The 23075-nt window shown below is 47.3% G+C and overlaps 1 protein-coding gene across 1 annotated transcript in view; it reads right to left on the reverse strand.

Moving 5' to 3' along the window:
• DDX51 (DEAD-box helicase 51) overlaps positions 1–13099 on the reverse strand; it is a 208591-nt gene extending 195492 nt beyond the window's left edge. The window contains exon 1 of the mRNA XM_069619898.1: positions 12781–13099. Coding sequence (XP_069475999.1) covers positions 12781–12803 — 23 coding nt within the window. The 5' untranslated portion in view covers positions 12804–13099. The remainder of the gene's footprint in view (positions 1–12780) is intronic.
• Between the last annotated feature and the right edge of the window lie 9976 nt (positions 13100–23075).

Genomic DNA, 23075 nt, shown 5'->3' on the forward strand with positions numbered 1-23075 from the left:
ATCCTTAAAGCTCACTCGCTACAATCGGTCGCCCCCACTATTTTCTGAAAAATATTAACACATACACACTGAAAGAAATCACGATCACGTAACCTTTGATCACTGCCCATGACACCAAAAGCTATCTTTGGGACTGCATGGCTATCATTGCCTGTGATTGTCTCGGGAGAATATCTCAGGGGCCACGTGCTCGCCTTGGAAGCAAGACGACATGGAGCACCACAGGTTCGATCCTCGGGTGCGCGCTTAAGACACCTCTGGGTATTAAGCACGTTATAAATAACCTATCATATCATTTATTGTGTCAAAGGTCACACAATATCGCTTGTTAATATACTGCTTTGGGTGAGGTTGTTGACTTTTGGCTCGCCAGCCCACTGGGTGACAAACAGTTAATGCTTTGGCCCCACATTCAAAAAGGTTGGACAAGCCTGGACTAGACGATCAAGTCACAAGAGCGTGTCATCCCTTCTGAACGCCATAAGGGCGTTCAGCCAGGGGTCTACCAGTGAAGGGCGAAGACCAGCTGTTGACCACCCTCTTTGCCTCTTCGAGCCTTTGCTTTTGTCTTTCTCCCTGTTGAACATGGGAGTACCCCAAGCTTCCTAATTACTGTGTTATGTTATGAACATTTATTAAGCCCTACCTTCACCATCTAGGGCATCATGGCACTCAAAGGTTAAACTATACAGAAGCAGCCCGGAGACCGCAAGAACTACAGCTAAAAACAGAAAGGTCTTCAGGGCACACCAATAAGAAAGGTGGTCAGTAATCTCCTACAGGGACAGAGGAAAGAAATTCCATAACTGTGCCGCGACCACAGCGAAAGTTTAAAACGGGGAATTTAAATCCGCAACGCGGAAGAGGAGTACAAAGAACATGAGGGAACATAATGATGAATTGCGTTTGCAGATATTCTCGCCCTGTTTTATAGTAAGCACGGTGGATGATACAAAAGGGATGATAGAGAGGACAGATGCCATCAGACTTCTTGGCGCTGCCTGCTTTTAGAAAACGCTTGCTTGCAGAAAAGACATATTACCATAGGGATGTATGTACATCATTTGACACTATAACCGTGAGCATGCTTTCAGCAGAATTAGAATTAGATCGGATTCAGATGGAGAGCAGATAAGGTTGGAGAGCAATTTGGAATGCAGAGCAGATCGGTGTGGCAGAGCAGATTGGGAGCAGTGCGAGAGACCAGCCTGATAGATGCATATCGAGCTTGGGGGAGCGCAGTCCGAGAGCCGTTGGCAGGAGACCAGATTGGTGGGGGCCAAGTAAACAGGCCCTGGCTGAGGGAAAAGAAAGAGGCCTGATTCGCACACATGCTGAGGGAAGAGTTTCACATCACACGAAGGGGAGCAATGTTGATCGAGTTGATTGAGGCCTACTAATTAGGAAGCTGTTTTGTAAGATTTGCACACACATGCGCAGAAGTTTGGGGCTGATGGAAGGGGAGATCATCAGGCAGGGATCGTCTCATTAGAGAGTTCCAATGTGTGTGGGAAGAGTGATGGAAATGCTGACGATGGAGCTTGCTGACAAATAGCTTGCCACATGTTGCTATCAGTCAGACATTGTTACTAGGCCGCATTGTTGCTATTAGGCATGCATTGATACTAGCATTGTTATTAGGCTAATTGCATAGAAGCCAGAAGAGAGGCAATTGTAAATTGCATCCAATGTAGATTGCATTGTAGATTGAACCCATGCTATGGGGTTACAAATTCGTTTTGCTAGTAGTGTTTTTATCATGCATGCTATGCATGAATAAAGTGTTTTATTGTTGAATCGATTTGTTTGTATTTTCTTGGTCTGATGTTATTGTTATCTCATTTCGTGTCATTTCCTAGTGTTTGGTTTGCTGTGTGTGTGTGTCGCATAGCAATTTGGCAGTAAAACGGTTTGCACCACCCCCCTGAGAGATTTGGCAGACTAACAATTGTCGCAACAAAGTGGGGCCAGATAAGCGCCCCCCCCCCTGGTGTTGTATTTTCGTTTAAAACGGGTGCAAGTGGATCTAGGTCAACTGGCCTAAGCCCCGCCCACCTGGCGCCTTCCAGGTTGCTGCTCTTTTTCCCTACTTAAAGAGCCCTCCAGCCTCTTTTCCTTTACACATGGGGAGCAGGTGCAAGTGGATCCAAGTCACCTGGCCTAAGCCCCGCCCACCTGCACCTGGCACCTTCCAGGTTGCAGCTCTTTTTCCCCCAACTTAGCAAGCCCCGCCCCCCTGGTGCCTTCCTGATTGCTGCTCTTTTTCCCCTACTTAAGGAGCCCTCCAGCCTCTTTTCCTTTGCAGATGGGGATCAGGTGCAAGTGGATCTAGGTCACCTGGCCTAAGCCCCGCCTATCTGACACCGTCCAGGTTGCCGCTCTTTTTCCCCACTTAGCAAGCCCCGCCCACCTGGTGCCTTCCTGGTTGCTGCTCTTTTTCCCTACTTAAGGAGCCCTCCAGCCTTTTTCACTTTGCAGATGGGGAGCAGGTGCAAGTGGATCTAGGTCGCCTGGCCTAAGCACCACCCACCTTCTTAGCCCTGACTCTTCCTTCCTGCTCTTAACTCTTAGATCAAGGGCAAAGGGCTGACGAAGAAAAGGGCAATTCCTCTTTGGACCTGTTTGGACCAAGAGGACCCAGAGCCCAACAACCCCCTGCTCAGACAGCAGGTAAGCACGCACCAACATGTGTTTATTCCCTCTGTCCCCCCAGGCCATCTCGATCTCCTGTAGTCCCCCCTCCCTTCTCGCACACAGGTGTTGCCTGTTTGCTCGATTCTTCTACCCTGCTCTTCCCCCCCCTTCCAGCCTACTTCTGCAGGAGCCTGTCCTGATACATTCTGGTTTCACCATCACTGTCTTGTGGCCAATGTTGGATTTGACTTTTATGGACTTCACTGATTCAAGTTGCGTCACCCTTTCTAAACTCTCATGCTGGACTTCCTTTGCATCTTGTACTCATGGTGGCCCTCAATCATGCTCTTCCCATCTTCATGTTGTATCCTGGCCTGCAACGTTATGTGTTACTACTGACTTCTGCAATTTTATTCGCTCTCCCCTCTTGTTTCTCCACTCTTTTTGACTGCTTACTCAGTTCTCTCCTCCTCTCCCTTTCTTCTTTTTCCTATCCCCTCCCCTTACTTTCTTCTATGCACTTACTCTATCAGAATTGTCCCTGGACCTAGTATGATAGCAACCTCGTCTGCCTCCTCCTCCCTCCCCTTACTCGTCCCCTCCAGCTCCCCCAGCACTATCTGAAATGTCATCAGGCCTAGTACGATAGTCGCTTGTTTTGTTCCTCCCCTCCCTTTCTGCACCCCTCTCCCTCACCTATTGGTTTTCTCTGGCTCTACCAGAAATGTCGTCAGGCATAGTACGGTAGTCGCCTGTCTGTTTATTTTTTCTCTCCCCCTCCCTTATCTATGTCTTAGCTCTTGCACTGACATCTGAAATGTCATCAGGCCGAGTATGATAGTTAATTTCACATCCTTACTGTTCAAGGTCCGTAAGATTGTCATTGTATTTTCCCTTGTTCCCTCCCTTAAAACACATTGTGTATAGGCGCTATATAAATAGACTATCATATCATATCGTTTCATATCATGGTAAAAGGCGATATATAAATGACAAGTACAATACAATAGCAGAGCCCTACTACAAAAGCACGACCACCAGCCGAACATTTTAAAAAATAAAAATACATCAAAAAATAAAAAAGTAGGTGCACTTTAAAAAATCACAAAAGCTAACCCAAGAACAACGCATTGCTGGGGTTCGTGTTAACATGAGGCAACAGTCGAAACCAAGTGTCGTCCCTATATCGACTAATTCAAACTCACTCAGATGTGGTACATCACAAAGTACGAGCCAAATGGGCGGAAGACATTCAACTAGAAATAACCGATGATCTTTGCTCCAATATGTGCACGCAGACCGACAAAGTATTATTTAACTCCTGCTTTCGGCCGATACAACTTAAAGTGTTTCACCGGTACCACTACACTCCGGATATAGTATGCATGTTCTCCAATGAAGGTACGGGGGCATGCCCACGCTGAAGCCTTGCCCATGCGAGATACTTCCATATGTTGAGGGACTGTCCGCGACTCTCGGGGTGGGGTGTGTGCAACGCTGTCCGAAATTACTGATACAGACGCTCCCGCCCCTCCATTGCTATGTCTGTTTCATATTTTGATTTCATCAACTGGCACTGAGTAAATGTGTATGGCTGTGCCTCCTTCTAGCCAAACACTGTATTCTTTTGCGCTGGACAAGTGCTCATGCTCCCAACAGAGACCATTGGCTGAAGGATATAACCTGGGCTAACGACATGGAAGAGCAATGGGCACATATGCAGCCACCCGGGTCACGTCCAAGGGACATTTGGAACCCTCTCAGAATTACCCTCTCCCGCATTGCGACAATAACAGACAGATCCCTGAATCTGCAATTGACTTGAATTGCCCTGCCTCCAAGTCAAAAGGCTATACCTCCTGAATTGGAATCATGTCGAACCATCTCCCCTATGTTCATGTTCATCCTACTGTACTGTTTAATACTCGCTCCTGTACTCTGTTGCCCTCTCATCTGTACCGACTTTGTAGACGTTATCATACTGTATTGTGTTGTGTAACGTCAAGTGCTTTAATAAAGAATGTAATGCTGGAGCAACCTCCTCATAACAGTGAGTGGTCGCTTACATTACTTTCAACACTTGTTGCCTACCACAGGGAACATGTCAAATGAGTAACATCCCTCATCCTGCGTAGAGATTTGGTTCACTGCGTCAAGCCCACGACACATATCAGGCATCACCCACAACAGGCTTCCCAATAAGGCCCCAGAGCCAGTGCTCCAACCCAGAAGTCCCACCTAGCGTTAATGCAACATTTCTTGCAGCATGAGGGGGAAGCATCTCTGACAGAACATCAACATAATCTGAGAAGGGCTCCTCCCCCTGCTTGGATTAATAGAAAAACAAAGGAAATCGGGTGGGTGAAAATCACCAATCCTGTAACCAGCACCCCTGCTTCATCTATTTCGTGGATGGTTGTCAGGGTGTAGTACATCATGTGCACCCCCTTGCCTACATTCCCTGAGCTGCATGGTGCCTAGGGTGGACATTCGTCTCATATTTTGCAGGACTGTCCAGAAATGACCGGTTGGGTCCCACATCCAGCACACGCCCTCTCCAGGATGGTGAAATTCCCAAGTTTGCTTATGGCCTGATTTAAGCCTTTCCAGCTTTCGTTTACACTTTTGTGTGAAGGTTGAAGCAGCAGAGCAGCCCTCCCAGGGGTCTTTGGAGCAACTTCACACGTTGCTCTGAGTTAACGGAGCATTATAACGGGAACAGTTAGACAATGAAGGGAGGGACAAGATGTGAGGATTACCATCTGGCAAGGGGGTAATGCCCTGGCTTTTTAGATTTTTAAAAAATGTACGTATTTCCATCTCTGAAAGGGTAATCTGCTGATCAGATTACCCTTTCATAAACTCCATGCCAAAAGCATAGTGTACATCTGTGTACGTCTGCATCGGTATCTAGATTTGCAGCGCCTGCTCCTCCAGTGGCGAAGAGCCAGTTCACAGGTCACAGTTCTCCATTTGACAGCTGCAGTGACAGCCAAGTCGCAGAGACCCTGATGCTCATAAGTAGCCCATAATGGTGGCAAGATAAAGTCTAAAATAAAGCTATGCCAGAGTTAAGGCATTGTGCATGACACTATATATATTCTTTGCAGCCACATCCAATTTTATATCACATGTGTCAGCTCAGCTGTGGAAGGTGGTGGGTATTCTGACCATGCCTCTTTTTTGATCTCTTTGTGAGGGTAGGCAAAACCCTCTAAACCCTTGGACCACTAAGGCAGGCTAGCTTGAGTCCAAACACCCATGGACTTTTACTTTTAAAAGAAGGCGTCTCCCACCACTTGATTCACTCTGGAACAACATCTGAGAAGGATTCACTAGACATCTTTTGGGAGAGCTCTCCCCCCCTACCAACTACCAGGACCCATTGGGTTGTAAACACCTGCCATTCTGAACCAGAATTTCCGTGGGCTCTGAGAGCAGACCCTGAAAGTACTCACCCTGTCCTTGAGCGCCTGAATTGGGTGTAACAGCACCTGGAGGACCAGATCTGCTAAGGCTCCCTATTCCGCCACCTTAAAACCGTTTGGACAGCCATTGAAGTGAACTCGATGCCATTGAAGCAGAGGGTTCTCGCAGGTAGTTCTTTCTGGTACTCCTACAGACCTTGAATAGCTTGCATTTTTACCCTCTCAATGCTGCATCGTGCCCTTACTGGACCTGTCACATACTAGGCTCTAATCGACTGCTCGACACCAGGTACCACTCGAACCGCTGGAGAGTCACTTGCTGACTCAGACCAGGGGTTATACACCACGACTCGACCCTCGAAACTGCTGCTTCACCAAACTACATACAGAACAACAGGATCACCATTTCGACCCAGATGGAGCATCAACATCAACTACTCCCAGCGGTTACAACCCAACTCAACCTCAAAGAGATCCAGGTGAACGTCATGACCCGCACCACTGAAAGCTACCTTCCAGTCTCACAGAGCTACCACATTTGAACTTGGTCAACCCTCGCTTGCTGCTTGGATCCACATGATCCACCATGCCAGAATTGAGCTTGTTCTGCTTGAATCACTGACTGAGCCGGTTTCGACATCTACCCACAACGAGGTACTGTCAACTAATAAGTGTCCCATTTAAGATCTAGCGACTGGTTAGGTCACTTTTGCTCCTTTTTTCACCCAAAGACAAATCCTTTTTGTGGTTAACGATTTGCCTAGTCATAGAGTGCTACTTTCTTCTATATGTTGCATTTTATCTGTTCTTTCCACAGGGGTGGGTTTTATTATAGTGTTTTCTAGATAGTTCTCTTGAATTATATTACTGTGTTGTTGAGTCACTAGTGGGTCACATTCACACCACCTCTTAACAGCGCAGCCTTCCCTCACCCCCACATTACCACAAAAGAAAATAAAGGAGATCCATCTCTTAACTGTCCCCGGTTTAACTTTATGAGTACGTTGGCTCTTGCTAAGTAGAAGCAAGGGCCAAGTGGGCATTTTCATCCCTACTCGTTCTTTTACTCCTGCAGATCAGAATCCAATTAGTCTCAGGGGGACTAATAGTAGTCTTTTGTCCCTTAAAAAATGTGAATGGTTGGTGATGAAAAATGCTATGGGTGCATAATGCAGCATGCTGTGTGAAATAAGGAGTATGGTTTTTGTAGGCTCACATTACATACCTTAATAAATATAACCAAACCTGGAAAAATATATGGCACATCCCGGTTTTACCACTTATCCAAAGTGTGTGACCTTGGGCAAATAATGTTATCTCACTGCCCAGAGTCCGACCCTATCACCGCATACATCACAAGAACAGAAGGACACCCCCAACACCCGCGCCATACCGGACATAACGACGACGAAGATCTTATAACCAACAACCCAAACATGAACCTAACTGACCAATTCAATGAAGAAGAAGCCTTCATGGACCTTTACCAAACTAGCACAAACGTAGAAGCAACACCACTGAACAGCCAAGCTTTCAATCTAGCAGACCGTCTCAATGAAGATGCAGCCTCCGCTGATCCTCATATGCCCTCCTACAATGAAGATACAACCCCAATCAACGCCAACAATGATGCACCGCAGCCAAACAACCACAAACCAAAACAAGGTACAACCAAAACCACACCAATAAGATCCACTGCAACCTCATCAACGCAAGATCAATGTCGAAACATGCCACTGAGATATACGATCTGCTCTGCGACGGAGGGATCGACATCCTATTTGTAACAGAAACCTGGCTAGACGACAATTACAAGATTACCCTCAACAACTGCTTACCTGAATACTTCAAATGGGTCCAATCAAACAGAAAAACCAAATGAGGGGGAGGACTGGCAATCATTCACAAGGAACACCTAGATATCAAACTGGAAGACCCACTAATCATCAATAAATGTGAATCCCCAATCATACGTCTAGCAGTAACATCCAAAACAAACTTGAAATTCGTACTAATATATAGACCACCAACCTACGATGCAACCTTCGTAGATTCCTTTACAGAAGCAATTACCATCCTAGCCATCAAACACAATCACCTGATAGTCCTAGGAGATTGCAACATCCGATTTGAAGGAGAAAGCACAACCATACAAAAATCGCTAACCAGCCAACTAGCAGCAATGAACCTACAACTAGTCAAAGGAGCAACCCACTCGGCAGGGCATACACTTGATGCAATCTTCGCTAACAAACTTCTCACCACGGCACCCCCAATTCAAATACCCTGGAGCGACCACCTCATCATCCCCTTCGTAATCAAAATGTCCAGGCTAACAAACAATCAACCGGACAAAACAACGAAAACCATGAGAAGAAATTGGAGAACCATCAAAAACTCCAACCTGCATGAACTCCTGGAGCTAAACAAACCACACCCAACATTCATGGAAGAAGATGACCTGGACAAAAAGGTAACCCTGCTGCATTCCTGGATTATAACTACTATAGACAACATCGCCAAAGAAAAACCCTTCGCTTCTTCTAATAAACAGTCTATGGCAAAATGGTTCACCCCACTACTTTGCACCATGAAAAGAAAAAAACGAAAATTAGAACTTGATTGGAGAAAACAAAACAACGCGGCGAACAAAATTCCTACAACACAACCGGGCTTACAAAAAGGAAATACAAAAAGCAAAGGGGAAACACTACGACAACCGAATCTTCGAAGCACCAAACACCCAAAAGAGCTCTTCAAAATCATAAACGAAATCAAAAACCCTCCAGGATTAATAACACACCAACTCCGTCCGCGAAACTCTGCAATGACCTTGCAGACCACTTCAAAAACAAAATCACCAACATCCAACAAACCATTCAAAGCGGACCGTCTGATCTGACCACAACCCCAACCTACAACTGGGAGGAGCACCCAAACAAACTACGAAGCTTTCCAGAAATATCAGTGGAGACATTTGTCAAACTGGTGAATGAAAGCAACCACTCAGGGTCCCCCGAAGACCCATGCCCACCAGACATATACAAATCAATTCTTAAACAAGGAATGCCAATGGAATATCACAGGAACATCCTCAACCATTCCATCGCAACTGGGAAAGTGCCACAAGCCTTCACAACTGCATACATCAGGCCACTACTCAAAGATACAGTGGGAGACGTAGAGGACCTCTCCAACTACAGACCTATCTCCAACATCCCGTATACAGCCAAGCTGCTCGAAACGTACATATACAAAACGACCCAAGAGTTTATAGAAGAGCACGGCCTACTAGACCAGGCACAAGTTGGCTTCAGATCACTGAGAGGAACGGAATCAGCTCTACTCTCAATATGGGATGATCTAAAAATCAACGCAGACTCGGACAACAGCACTGCCTTGATACTCCTAGACCTATCGGCAGCATTTGACAAAGTCGACCACGACACCCTCATAACGAGATTAGAAGCACTTGGAATAACAGACACTGCCCTATTATGGATCAAATCTTTCCTAACAAACAGAACGGAAAGTGTATGGATGAAACCCTTCAAATCCAGCCCGAGAGATTCCACTTGTAGAGTACCACAAGGATCTTCCTTCTCCCCGCTACTATTCAACATCTACCTGGATCTACTCATCAGAATCATCAAAAGCCACGGCCTCACCTGCTACAACTACGCTGACGAACACAAATCTTCAAAATACAAGACAACCCGGAAAGAAACTCAACGCTAGAAAACTGCCTCCGCAAGGTATTCTTCTGGATGAAATCCAAATCCCTCAAAATCAACCCAGGCAAAACTGAAATAATGATTGTCACAAAAAATGGAGAAAACCAACTCATCCCTTGGCCAAGGGAACTCGGGACTACCCCAGCACCCCTGGCGATTGTAAAAAACCTGGGGGTTCTGATGGACAATAATGTCACGCTAGAGCCACAAGTAAACGCTCTCCTCAAGAAATGTTTCTTCCTCCTGCGAGCGGCAAAGGGAATCTTACTGTTCTTATTGATCTCCAACAAAACGACCACCATCATCGCCCTCGTCATGTCCAAAGTAGACTACGCCAATAGCCTATACCTAGGCATGCCTGAACGACTCCTAAAAAAACTACAACGCATTCAAAACGCGGCAGCCAGACTACTTCTGAAACTACCCCGAAGAGAACACACGCACCGGTGCTGAAAACACTACATTGGCTATCAATAAAACAACGAATAATATTCAAAACAATGTGCATTACACACAGAGCAGTACACAACGAAAGCGCTGAGTTCCTAAGAGACAAACTGCGCCTATACGCACCGATCAATCAATGGAAAAAGCTGAGATAAATATCCCACGGCATACTAAAGGACCAAACGGGAGACAGTCGCAATACGACCAAAGACAGTAAACATAGCAAACTAAGACAGAAAGACTAGAACAAATCATCAGGAGGACCAGGACCCAACTATGACCTTCCCCAACAGCCCTTAGAACAAACATAGAGAGGGAAAGGAAGCACTGCATCACGAGCCCAATGCAATGGGTGAGAAACAGAAAGTTTCATCACTACACACGGTCCACCAATGCAAAGCAGGAAGCACAATGCCCCACCACACAAAACTACAACTAAACAACAGTCCCAAGGATGTTCACCCCACGGAAATCAAAGAACCAGTCAGGACAGAAGGATACGAACGTCTGAATACACACGCTCACCGAGACGGATCCACTAGGACAACACTTCAACACGATCCCGACCCTGAACCACTCAAAGCCTTAACCGACCAGGGTCACACTAGATCACCTGAGAATAGATATCACCCACCCAGTCCCACACCTAAGATTAGGTTCTGACGCACCCAACAATCCAAACTATACTCAATCAGATACAGTTGGATCAGCGTAACACCACCAAATCGAGTCGGCCCACGAGGAACCAGCAACATCCGAACCCACAGGTATACAACTAACGGAATCATAAGTACCTGAACCAGGATACAGACCCCACTAACCCAACCCTCAATCTTCTGCATACCTAAACCCACACAACCATCTCTCTCCCAGCAATCCACACGCACTTTACAACACTGCATCAACAACACATACTTCACCCACAGCACTCGAGGCCTTCATCCGATCCGATACTAGCACAAAAGCCAAGCACTCGGTGTTTACCGAGCTGAAGCTGCCAACAGCACACCACTTCTCTCACTCTCCTTCTCCCCTCCTCCCGACTAACCCTCCCCCCACCCTTCTTGCTTACAGATCCAACAGGGCACCAATTCCGTTGGTGACGGTGCGCTATACAAGTACCGCTAACATATCATAACACTATGTCTTATTTGACGAACTTACGAGTGATTTAGTACATAGCTTGTTGTTACATTATACCCAAAAGATATGGTCCACTCAAGGTTTACCTGAGTGTTTCGTTACTGTATATTCAACTCCATATCAAATGGCAGGAGGTGCTATACATATATAAGATAACATGTATAATATTGACCATAATAGTGACTAGGCATGTATTTCACTCCACAAAGTTATCTGTATCTCGGCATATTTATGGCAACTTCTTGTAATATCACTTTGCATGATGCCCTCGAGTGTCAAAGACTGATGATACTCCTTACAGTGCCTTGTTCTGTGAAGTCACGTTTGTTGGTGTATACAATATGCAAATTAGGAGTTCTCCATGCCTTACACTGCCTACACAGACCTCCAAGAGGAGCTAGTCCTGCATGCATAACAGCCCTACAGTTTTGATATGTTCTTGTGCTGTGCATGCCTTAAAATGGCACCTTCCACTAATGTTACCAACAAAGATGATGGGTGGGAAAATGTGGGTGTGAATGACACCCTATGGACCAGCACACACTTCAGGCTGATGCGGATGTGCTACCACGTCTACAGTGACCAGAAAAAACAGTATGTAAAGGTGCCCAACCTAATGGGGGAAGAATCTACTTAACCAAGCACCCAGGACCAAGCAAGGGGCTTAGGAAGGTTCTCTGGTTTCCGAAAGTGCTCTATAAAATCAATAAATACAAATACAAAACCTAGGGTTCCCCAACCGGTGCCCCTCAAAGCCAGGCGAGAATGTTAATGTCTGTCTTCTAGAGGATAGGAAAATGTTCAATGTGGGTTGAGGGGGGCATTGTGTACACCTCCAGTATGGGGCGGGGGGCAAAACCTTTAATTGATAGAGAAGGGTGTCGTCACTAAGGCTGGTGCCTGAAATATAATTACTTGGTCGAGGAAGCAGGACGTGGGGGTATTGTGCAGTGCCCTTCAAAAAAGTAAAATGCCTTGTCCTATCATAATACTTGGCAAATCCATGTGGTCGCCCCATGCAGAAACAAAGTGTTGATATGGTCAGGCCAGCATGTTTTAGGCGTACATGCTGAGGCTTAGCACAACCACGAAAGTCAATTAATTACTCTTGCAGCTGCTGTTTTTTGCTTGTCAGATACATGCAGCACCTAGGTGTTTCTGTTTTTCACCTCAGGGGAGCACAAAATCTTAGACCTCACGTTTCAACATCTTTCAATGCCCAACTCATATTCTGTACTGTGATGAAAAATCTGCAACTCCCCTCCCCCCCAATGAAAAGTTGTTTAGCTAGCTCAGTGTGTAACGGACACAACTAGAGAAGCTGCCTTTCATGCTACCGGGCAAGTTCATAAACTGGCTGGCTTTTTTTCTGAGTAACATGTCATGTTACATACCTGTTAATAACAAACAGAGCCATGACCAGCGGAGACCGCTACAGGTCCGGGTGCTCTCCTTTACACTATGTGTTCCTTCCTCTTAACAAGTTGCCGTTATTAGTGATGTATCCCCCGTACTGGCGCCCTAGTCTGCTCCATATGTCCCTCGTTTTTTATCTCTTTTCCTTGTATATACACCGTACTCCCTTCCGTGGCTCCTGTTGGTCTGCAGAAGCAGAGCAGCATGGCACAGGGCAGGAGCAGCGGTGAGATGACGTTCGGTGCAAACAAGCGGCATAGACAGAGGACTAGAGAGGCCAGAGGTTGTGTGTACAAACCAGCGGCCACATTGGAAGGGGATATTTTCCCTTGGCGACGAGTAGTTGCCATGAAAAACGGACTTAGGAAGACAGCTACATCTCGTCGTGACACACGTACGTATCAAGCAAATACCAAAAACGTCACACGTTACGCGGTGAAAGCGAATGTTTATAGGGACAGGCTAATGTTCTATCAAAGAATATCTGTCCTCCATTGCATACAAGTGCTAACCCTCCCGATTTAGGAGGAGACTCCCGATTTTTCAGGGAAAAATAAGGGATCCCGATATGTTCATGGCTCTCAAGGGCTTTGGGCGGGTGTATATTATGGTCACATCGGTAATTTATGCACATGAAGTGTCTTCTTAGTAAACTGTATATCTTGGTATAAAACACCAAACAATCCTTTAGAATATACTGCGTTTTGAAATAACTGCAGTGTTGTAATGTCCTACCTCTATGGTAATTGTTTTATTTGTTTAGAGGAGGAGTCCTGTTGCGTAGTAATACGCCACTGTGCGCATCCGTGAGCGGGAACGAGGCTCGCGCATGCGCTGTAGAAAATAAATACGGCCTGCCGGCAGTTCGCGCTGGGGACCTGACTGGCAACACGTCTCTGGCGTGTCTCCTTGTGTGAGTGCGGCGTGCATGAGTGCATGACAGCGTGGGGCCCACCAACGCCCCCACGCCTCTCAACAAGTCCTCTGTTTGTTGCTGTTAGTTAGTGGGCTGCGACCCACGTGTGCAAGGGGGCGGGGTTACCACTCAGGAGTTCAGTTCGTGATTAATAAATCAGAGTTCAGACGTGCATTCCTGTCTCTGCGATTCATTGCTTCATATTTGAGTTGATTGCATGCATGCTTCATTGACACACAGCGCTTCATGCAAGCGCTTTCGAAACACAACATTGGCGACGAGGCATAAGCAGCATCGAGGCCGGTAACATTGCGTGTCACAGCACCAGCCCGATCCTGCACCTGAGACGGACCGACCGGACTTTGGCACCAGAGCGGCCCACCACCCACGCGGTCTCAACACCGAAACCAAGTAAGATAACCGGCAGCCCCAACGGGAGACTCCGTGAAGCAAATCACGACAAAAGCATGCCCTGCGCACATCGCGGATGACACGAGGAGTGAACGTATCATTACACGCAGCGCCATCTGCAAAGACACGTGGAACAAGTCTCCATCTACGCACACGCGTATCATCAGAAATCAGCCAAGAAAACACCCGAGGTACATAAACGACCACACGTGCATGTGTTTCTCAACGTGGCATTCCATTTCCATGTCTCATGAAGTTATTTACAAAAATATCAACAGCAGCATTATACTTGCAGAAACACTCGCAGTTTAAAAGAAACCATCAAAACGCACATGTTTCATTCAAAGGCCAGCATTTCTCACCAATCGAAATGTACATCACTGTAACAGCTAACCACTGCATGCTATCCAGCACGATCCAAGCACAAATTTGCAACGCCCGAACACAAGTGCGTGAGCGGCTACCACAAATCACAGAAAAATGTCTGAAACCAACACAGACAGTGGCATCATGAGCCCTGCAGCCAGCTCTACTCCACGCCACCCTGCACCCATGGAAGAGAGTGCATCCGAGTCACTCCAACTACAGGCCATGCAGCCATTTGACATGGCAGATACCAGCAGTCTGGCACCTAGATGGATCAGGTGGCTCAAGGAACTCAATATTTACATTGATGCGTCAGGAGTAAGAGAGGAACACAGACTTAAAGGCATCCTACACTCACTTGGACCAGTGGTGCGAGACATCGTCTTTGAATTGCCTGAATCCAGCACAGACACCTTCCAAGGCATTATTGACTCATTAAACACCTACTTTGCACCACTGAGAAATGTGGACTATGAAAGACACATATTTCACACATCCACACAAGAAAAGGGATAGACCATGGATAATTTCGTAATGAGACTCAGGAAAAGAGCGAAATATTGCGATTTTGACAAATATTCAACAGAGGAAGCATTGAAGTCACAAACTATTGCTGGGTGCGAATCGCATGATTTTAGAAAAAAACGACTGCAAAAGAGCAGCACGCTGGATGAAATCCTGCAGCTGGCACGAGCTGACAACGCCCTAGCACTACAGACAGAATCCTTGGGCAACATCAAGATCACACAATCTGCCTCGACCACAACCATCTGCCCCATCAGATCAACAAGAGACTCATCTGAACAAAAGAAATGCTACAGATGCGGTTTCAAATTCCCACATGTAGGCCCATGTCCGGCCATTGGACATAATTGCGACAAATGTGGTGGAGAAAACCATTTTCAATCTGTCTGCAAGAATAATAACTTCTTTCAACCCTCTGAATCAAACAGAGACACGCGGAGGCACGAGAGCCACAATGCCAGGAAGGAAAGCCCAAGATCCCGTACACACCACTCGCCAAAACATACCGGGCGGCAGCCTCACAGCATGTCCCGAGCGGAACCTCGAGAGGAGAGAAGACGTGAAGAAAAAAGAGAATATTCCAGCCACTATAGGAGCAGACATGATTCGCAAAGAAGACATTCCAGACAAAAAATTAGATACTTGGATTACTCCCCTCGCAGAGGACACGAGTTACGCTCGTCCTCATCCAGCGTAGACCGGAAACAGGGATATGTCCATGCTATTGGCAACAGCACAGCCACAGAGTACATCCCCACCCTATTATTACAGCTCAATGGACAAAATAGAGAATTCCTAATTGACACTGGAGCCACTGTAAATGTGATTAACGATGAAATCTACGAGTCGCTCACCTACAAAAAAAACGTTAAAGGAAGCTGACACGCTGATATACCCGTATGGATCAAACAAGCCCCTCAACTGCCAAGGGATGTTCATGGCGAACTGCCAATACAAGGACAAGAGCCAGAAGATCAAAATCTACGTCATAAAAGGTGAAGTGCCAGGAGGCAGCATCCTGAGTTTCAAGGCGTCAATACAAATGGGACTCATTCAAATAATGTACCAAATAATGTCGGCATACACCACCAGTCCGAAGGACATGGTGCAGAAAATGTTTCCGGCCTAGTCACAGGACTAGGGAAATTAAAGGGCAAACAGATAAAACTACACATCAATCCACATATACCGCCAACCGCACAACATTACCGGGGCATACCTCTAAACATACAACGACATGTGGAAGATGAAATTCAAGCACTATTGCAACAGGATAAAATTGAACCGGCATCAGGACCGACACCCTGGGTTTCTCCTATTGTACCGGTACCCAAAAAAGACAATAAAGACTGCATTAGAATATGTGTGGACATGAGGGCTCCCAATGTAGACATCGAACGAGAACGCCATCTCGCTCCAAGAATGACCGATATGATGCACCTACTACACGGATCTAAAGTGTTTTCGAAATTGGACCTAAACAAAGGCTACCATCAGCTGGAGTTGCATCCTGATTCGAGATATATTACCACTTTCTCAACACATCTGGGCCTATTCAGATATAAAAGACTCAGCTTCGGGGTATCTTTGGCAGCCGAAATCTTTCAAAACGAGATACACCAAATCATCAAACATATCCCGAACTGTTTAAACTACTCTGATGACATCTTAATATTCTCAAGATAGCCACGACGACACGCTTCGGAGAGTATGCATGGCTCTGGAAAACGCACAGCTAACCCTCAACCCTGAAAAATGCGAAATTAGTAAGTCCACACTGAAATTCTTTGGACATATTTTCTCGAGTGAGGGCCTAAAACCCGATCCTGAGAAAGTTCAAGCTCTAGTAGAAACTCCCACGCCCACGTCAGTATCCTCAGTACGCTCATTCCTTGGCATGGCGAGCTACTGCACAAGGTACATACAGGACTTCGCGTCGGTGAGCACACCTCTTCGATTACTCACTGGGAAGCACCACGAGTTCCAATGGTCCGACGCATGCGAACAGGCATTCCAAGAAATCAAAAAACAAATTGCAGCTTCCTCGTGTATGGCATACTATGACCCTGAGCTCAACACGGAGTTAACAGTAGATGCCAGCCCAGTAGGTCTAGGAGCAATACTAGCGCAATCCAAGCCTGCTGCAAGCCCGGACTCACCAAGACGAATCGTGGCATACGCAAGCCGCAGCTTATCCACCACGGAATGTGCATACTCCCAGCCTGAAAAGGAAAGTCTAGCGGTAGTATGGGCAAGCGAGCACTACCACTTGTTCCTATACGGTTGACCATTTACCATAATCACTGACCACCAAGCCCTCACTACCATCTGCGGCAAACCGACAGCCAAAATGCCACCACGCATGGCCCGATGGGGGCTACGGTTGCAGGAATATTCTTTCAAAATCGTTCATCACCAGGGAAAGGACAACAACCCGGCGGATTTTCTAACAAGATATCCCCTGCCATCACAAGATGAACGACAATCTGACAAAGCCAACCAATATCTGAACTACTTAGTTAGCAGCGCGCTACCGAAATCCATCACCACAGCACAACTGCTGGAAGAGACATGCAAGGACAAACTAATCCAGAGAGTACAGGCATGCCTAAGGTTAGATCGGTGGCAGAGCAGCCGAAGGAGTGACCATGAAATACCTCACGGTGAACAACAACACTTTCGCACGTTCAAGCTCATCCGGCACACCCTGTCCACTTCTCCAGAGGGCCTGTTGCTTAAGGAAAACAGATTCGTCATTCCATCCACACTACAAAAGCAAATATTGGACATCGCTCACACAGGTCATAGAGGCATAGTATCAACTAAGCGCCAACTCAGGACCAAGGTGTGGTTCCCTGCAATGGATGAGCGTGTGGAACGACTTCTAGGACAATGCTACCATGTCAGGCAGTCGCCAAGCGAACATTCCCGGAGCCCATCAGGTGCTCCACAATGCCTCTACAGGTGTGGGATGAGGTGGCGGTGGATATGTTTGGACCTCTAGCAAATGGCAAATACGTGCTAGTAATCATTGATGAAATGTCACGCTTCCCAACGGGAGACTCCTTGAAGCAAATCACGACAAAAGCATGCCCTGCGCACATCGCGGATGACACGAGGAGTGAACGTATCATTACACGCAGCGCCATCTGCAAAGACACGTGGAACAAGTCTCCATCTACGCACACGCGTATCATCAGAAATCAGCCAAGAAAACACCCGAGGTACATAAACGACCACACGTGCATGTGTTTCTCAACGTGGCATTCCATTTCCATGTCTCATGAAGTTATTTACAAAAATATCAACAGCAGCATTATACTTGCAGAAACACTCGCAGTTTAAAAGAAACCATCAAAACGCACATGTTTCATTCAAAGGCCAGCATTTCTCACCAATCGAAATGTACATCACTGTAACAGCTAACCACTGCATGCTATCCAGCACGATCCAAGCACAAATTTGCAACGCCCGAACACAAGTGCGTGAGCGGCTACCACAAATCACAGAAAAATGTCTGAAACCAACACAGACAGTGGCATCATGAGCCCTGCAGCCAGCTCTACTCCACGCCACCCTGCACCCATGGAAGAGAGTGCATCCGAGTCACTCCAACTACAGGCCATGCAGCCATTTGACATGGCAGATACCAGCAGTCTGGCACCTAGATGGATCAGGTGGCTCAAGGAACTCAATATTTACATTGATGCGTCAGGAGTAAGAGAGGAACACAGACTTAAAGGCATCCTACACTCACTTGGACCAGTGGTGCGAGACATCGTCTTTGAATTGCCTGAATCCAGCACAGACACCTTCCAAGGCATTATTGACTCATTAAACACCTACTTTGCACCACTGAGAAATGTGGACTATGAAAGACACATATTTCACACATCCACACAAGAAAAGGGATAGACCATGGATAATTTCGTAATGAGACTCAGGAAAAGAGCGAAATATTGCGATTTTGACAAATATTCAACAGAGGAAGCATTGAAGTCACAAACTATTGCTGGGTGCGAATCGCATGATTTTAGAAAAAAACGACTGCAAAAGAGCAGCACGCTGGATGAAATCCTGCAGCTGGCACGAGCTGACAACGCCCTAGCACTACAGACAGAATCCTTGGGCAACATCAAGATCACACAATCTGCCTCGACCACAACCATCTGCCCCATCAGATCAACAAGAGACTCATCTGAACAAAAGAAATGCTACAGATGCGGTTTCAAATTCCCACATGTAGGCCCATGTCCGGCCATTGGACATAATTGCGACAAATGTGGTGGAGAAAACCATTTTCAATCTGTCTGCAAGAATAATAACTTCTTTCAACCCTCTGAATCAAACAGAGACACGCGGAGGCACGAGAGCCACAATGCCAGGAAGGAAAGCCCAAGATCCCGTACACACCACTCGCCAAAACATACCGGGCGGCAGCCTCACAGCATGTCCCGAGCGGAACCTCGAGAGGAGAGAAGACGTGAAGAAAAAAGAGAATATTCCAGCCACTATAGGAGCAGACATGATTCGCAAAGAAGACATTCCAGACAAAAAATTAGATACTTGGATTACTCCCCTCGCAGAGGACACGAGTTACGCTCGTCCTCATCCAGCGTAGACCGGAAACAAACCGACAGCCAATATGCCACCACGCATGGCCCGATGGGGGCTACGGTTGCAGGAATATTCTTTCAAAATCGTTCATCACCAGGGAAAGGACAACAACCCGGCGGATTTTCTAACAAGATATCCCCTGCCATCACAAGATGAACGACAATCTGACAAAGCCAACCAATATCTGAACTACTTAGTTAGCAGCGCGCTACCGAAATCCATCACCACAGCACAACTGCTGGAAGAGACATGCAAGGACAAACTAATCCAGAGAGTACAGGCATGCCTAAGGTTAGATCGGTGGCAGAGCAGCCGAAGGAGTGACCATGAAATACCTCACGGTGAACAACAACACTTTCGCACGTTCAAGCTCATCCGGCACACCCTGTCCACTTCTCCAGAGGGCCTGTTGCTTAAGGAAAACAGATTCGTCATTCCATCCACACTACAAAAGCAAATATTGGACATCGCTCACACAGGTCATAGAGGCATAGTATCAACTAAGCGCCAACTCAGGACCAAGGTGTGGTTCCCTGCAATGGATGAGCGTGTGGAACGACTTCTAGGACAATGCCTACCATGTCAGGCAGTCGCCAAGCGAACATTCCCGGAGCCCATCAGGTGCTCCACAATGCCTCTACAGGTGTGGGATGAGGTGGCGGTGGATATGTTTGGACCTCTAGCAAATGGCAAATACGTGCTAGTAATCATTGATGAAATGTCACGCTTCCCAGATGTTCACCTCATCAGATCCACCAGTGCTCAAGAAGTGATACCAGCACTCGACAAAACATTTGCCGATTATGGCATTCCATCTACAGTCAAATCGGACAACGGCCCACCATTCAGTGGACATGACTTTGCCATGTTCGCAGAGCACCTAGGATTCCAACATCACAAGATCACCCCATTATGGCCCCAAGCCAATGGAATGGTAGAAGGGTTTATGGGAAATCTCAAACGTACCCTCCAAATATGCTCCATCACTAATGGTTCATTCATGCAGGCCATCTGCACACTACTGAGGGAATACAGGAACACGCCACACAGCTCGACAGGAGAATGCCCGTCAGCCCTAATGTTCGGGCGCGTCATCAGAACAAGACTACCACACTATCTGCAAGCCACTCCAAACTCCAACCAAGAGGAAGCCGCACGAAAGAAAGACAGAGAAAGCAAAGCAAGGATGAAGGAATACGCTGATGCCAGAAGACAAGCAAAACCGAGCTCAGTACAAATAGGTGATCTAGTTTTGGTGCGGAAAAATCAATCCACCAAGGACACCCCCGCTTTCAAGCCGGAACCCATGACAGTAACCCATGTTCAGGGTTCTATGATAACCGCAGCAAGTCCCCAGGGCACCGTTACCAGGAATTTGTCCTTCTTCAGAACATTCAGAGGTGACTAGACCAGTGGTAGCACCTCAAGGACTGTGGCAAAAGAATCATCGGACATAGACTCTGAGTATCAAGAGGAAGAAAGAGATGCCGACGACAGTGACAGCGATGAAACACACCAGAGAACCGTCATACCAACTCGCAGCCCATCCAAGAGAGTCATACGAAAACCCTCCAGATGGATTGAAGAAAGCTAAGTGAACCATCCTAAATATTTGTTTAAGTGAAGGGGAGATGTAATGTCCTACCTCTATGGTCATTGTTTTATTTGTTTAGAGGATGAGTCCTCTGTTTGTTGCTGTTAGTTAGTGGGCTGCGACCCACGTGTGCAAGGGGGCGGGGTTACCGCCCAGGAGTTCAGTTCAAGATTAATAAATCAGAGTTCAGACGTGCATTCCTGTCTCTGCAATTCATTGCTTCGTATTTGAGTTGATTGCATGCATGCTTCATTGACACACGGCGTCAGGCGAAGCGCAGTCGAAACACAACAAGTGGTACTGCGTACCTCCCAAGTTTATAGGATCCCTATGCAGGTGAAAGCAAACAATTTTATTTTGGGCGCTTGAGAGCCCATTTAATTATATTGGTGGATAGGAGGCTTAAGCAGGTTATTTAGCTATTTCCAATGCCCCCCCTGCAGCCCTGGGCGTTCCCCCATGCATGCCACCCACAGGGCTGGCGCTCAGTCAGGACACAGTCATGGCCCATCTTAAAGGGGCAATACACGTGGGAGGGACACATCCCCTTAAAGGAGCCATGCACATGGGAGGGTCACCCATCACACTCCTCCTTTTTCATAACAAACAAACAAACGTGGCTAAAACATACATGCATCCCGCCTGTTACAGAACGACAAACTACTTCTCACTTCAGACCTTTCGGAATAACCAAATACTAAAATATAACACTAGCACATACCTAGCTAGCTCAAAATAGTTACAAGTCTACCACACGCTAACCACTTATCAACATACTCCGCGGGTGACAGTCGCGGTTGGTGAGCTACCAGTGGAACGTCGGCAGTTTTCCCACATTTTACAAAACCCTTTATTCACCTGGGGTTCGGAACTGCAACTACTGACAAAGCGCCAAGGTCGTCGGCTGGCCCTACGCACACCTCACAACTGCGGGGCCACCGCTTCACCTTATTGTTCTTTACTGAGACCACTCTAAGCATGTGACTAATATGCAGGTTCACAGCAGCAAACACACAGGATTACAGAGTCCTCTTTAAGCAATTGCAGGGCGGCAGGATACCAGTTCTTCTTCCACCAGCGTCTGCTCAGGAGTCACTTCCCGGGTCCAGGTCCAACGAAGGTACCATACATGGCCGGCAAAGCCACACCTGGCGGATGCCAGGGGCCACCTCGGCCACCACGGCATAGTTCCCTGCTGTTCAGAGCAGAGGGACACCGGTCACCGGGCGTCCACGCTTCTCCACGTGCTGTTGGTGGGGCACGGTGCTGTTAATCGGGCATGGGGTTGCAGGACATTACTTGCCCCCTCTCCGGTGATGTTCCCCAGTCCGGAATGTCTCTTTCCATCCGGAGCGCAAGAGGGCGCACAAGCACTGATGCTGAGCTGCAACCCATTTCTAGCCTGATGCACTGATTCTAGGGATTGGGGTCCAGGGCTGCCTGGTCTTTCAATGGCGTGGTATACAGGGTGTCCTTGGTGATCCGCAGTTGGGGGCCACCAGTTTGGCAGGCAGGGTGGCTCGTGTTCTGCTGGCACTAGGCCGGGAGAGGACTACCTCTCTGCTGGTTGGCCTTCCATTTTTCTTTGCTGTTGCAGTGCACCGTCCTTGTCTGGCTGCCAACGCTGGGCTGGATTGGTCTCACCGGTGGGTGGTGGAAGCCACCCTCCTGGATCATCGGACAGCACCCAGCGCCCCCTCCTCGGAGTTGGGGCACCACACTTTGTTCAGCCCTGCGGTACCCAGAACGCCAGATGTCCCGGCACCCATGACTGTGACCCGTGCGGGGCGTGAGGTGAGAGTCCCACTTTGGCCATGGTGAGGCCATGGTTGGTGCTGGGTCGG

Source organism: Ambystoma mexicanum, chromosome 10 (assembly GCF_040938575.1).
Source record: "Ambystoma mexicanum isolate Mex_15411 chromosome 10, UKY_AmexF1_1, whole genome shotgun sequence".
NCBI classification, from domain to species: domain Eukaryota; kingdom Metazoa; phylum Chordata; class Amphibia; order Caudata; family Ambystomatidae; genus Ambystoma; species Ambystoma mexicanum.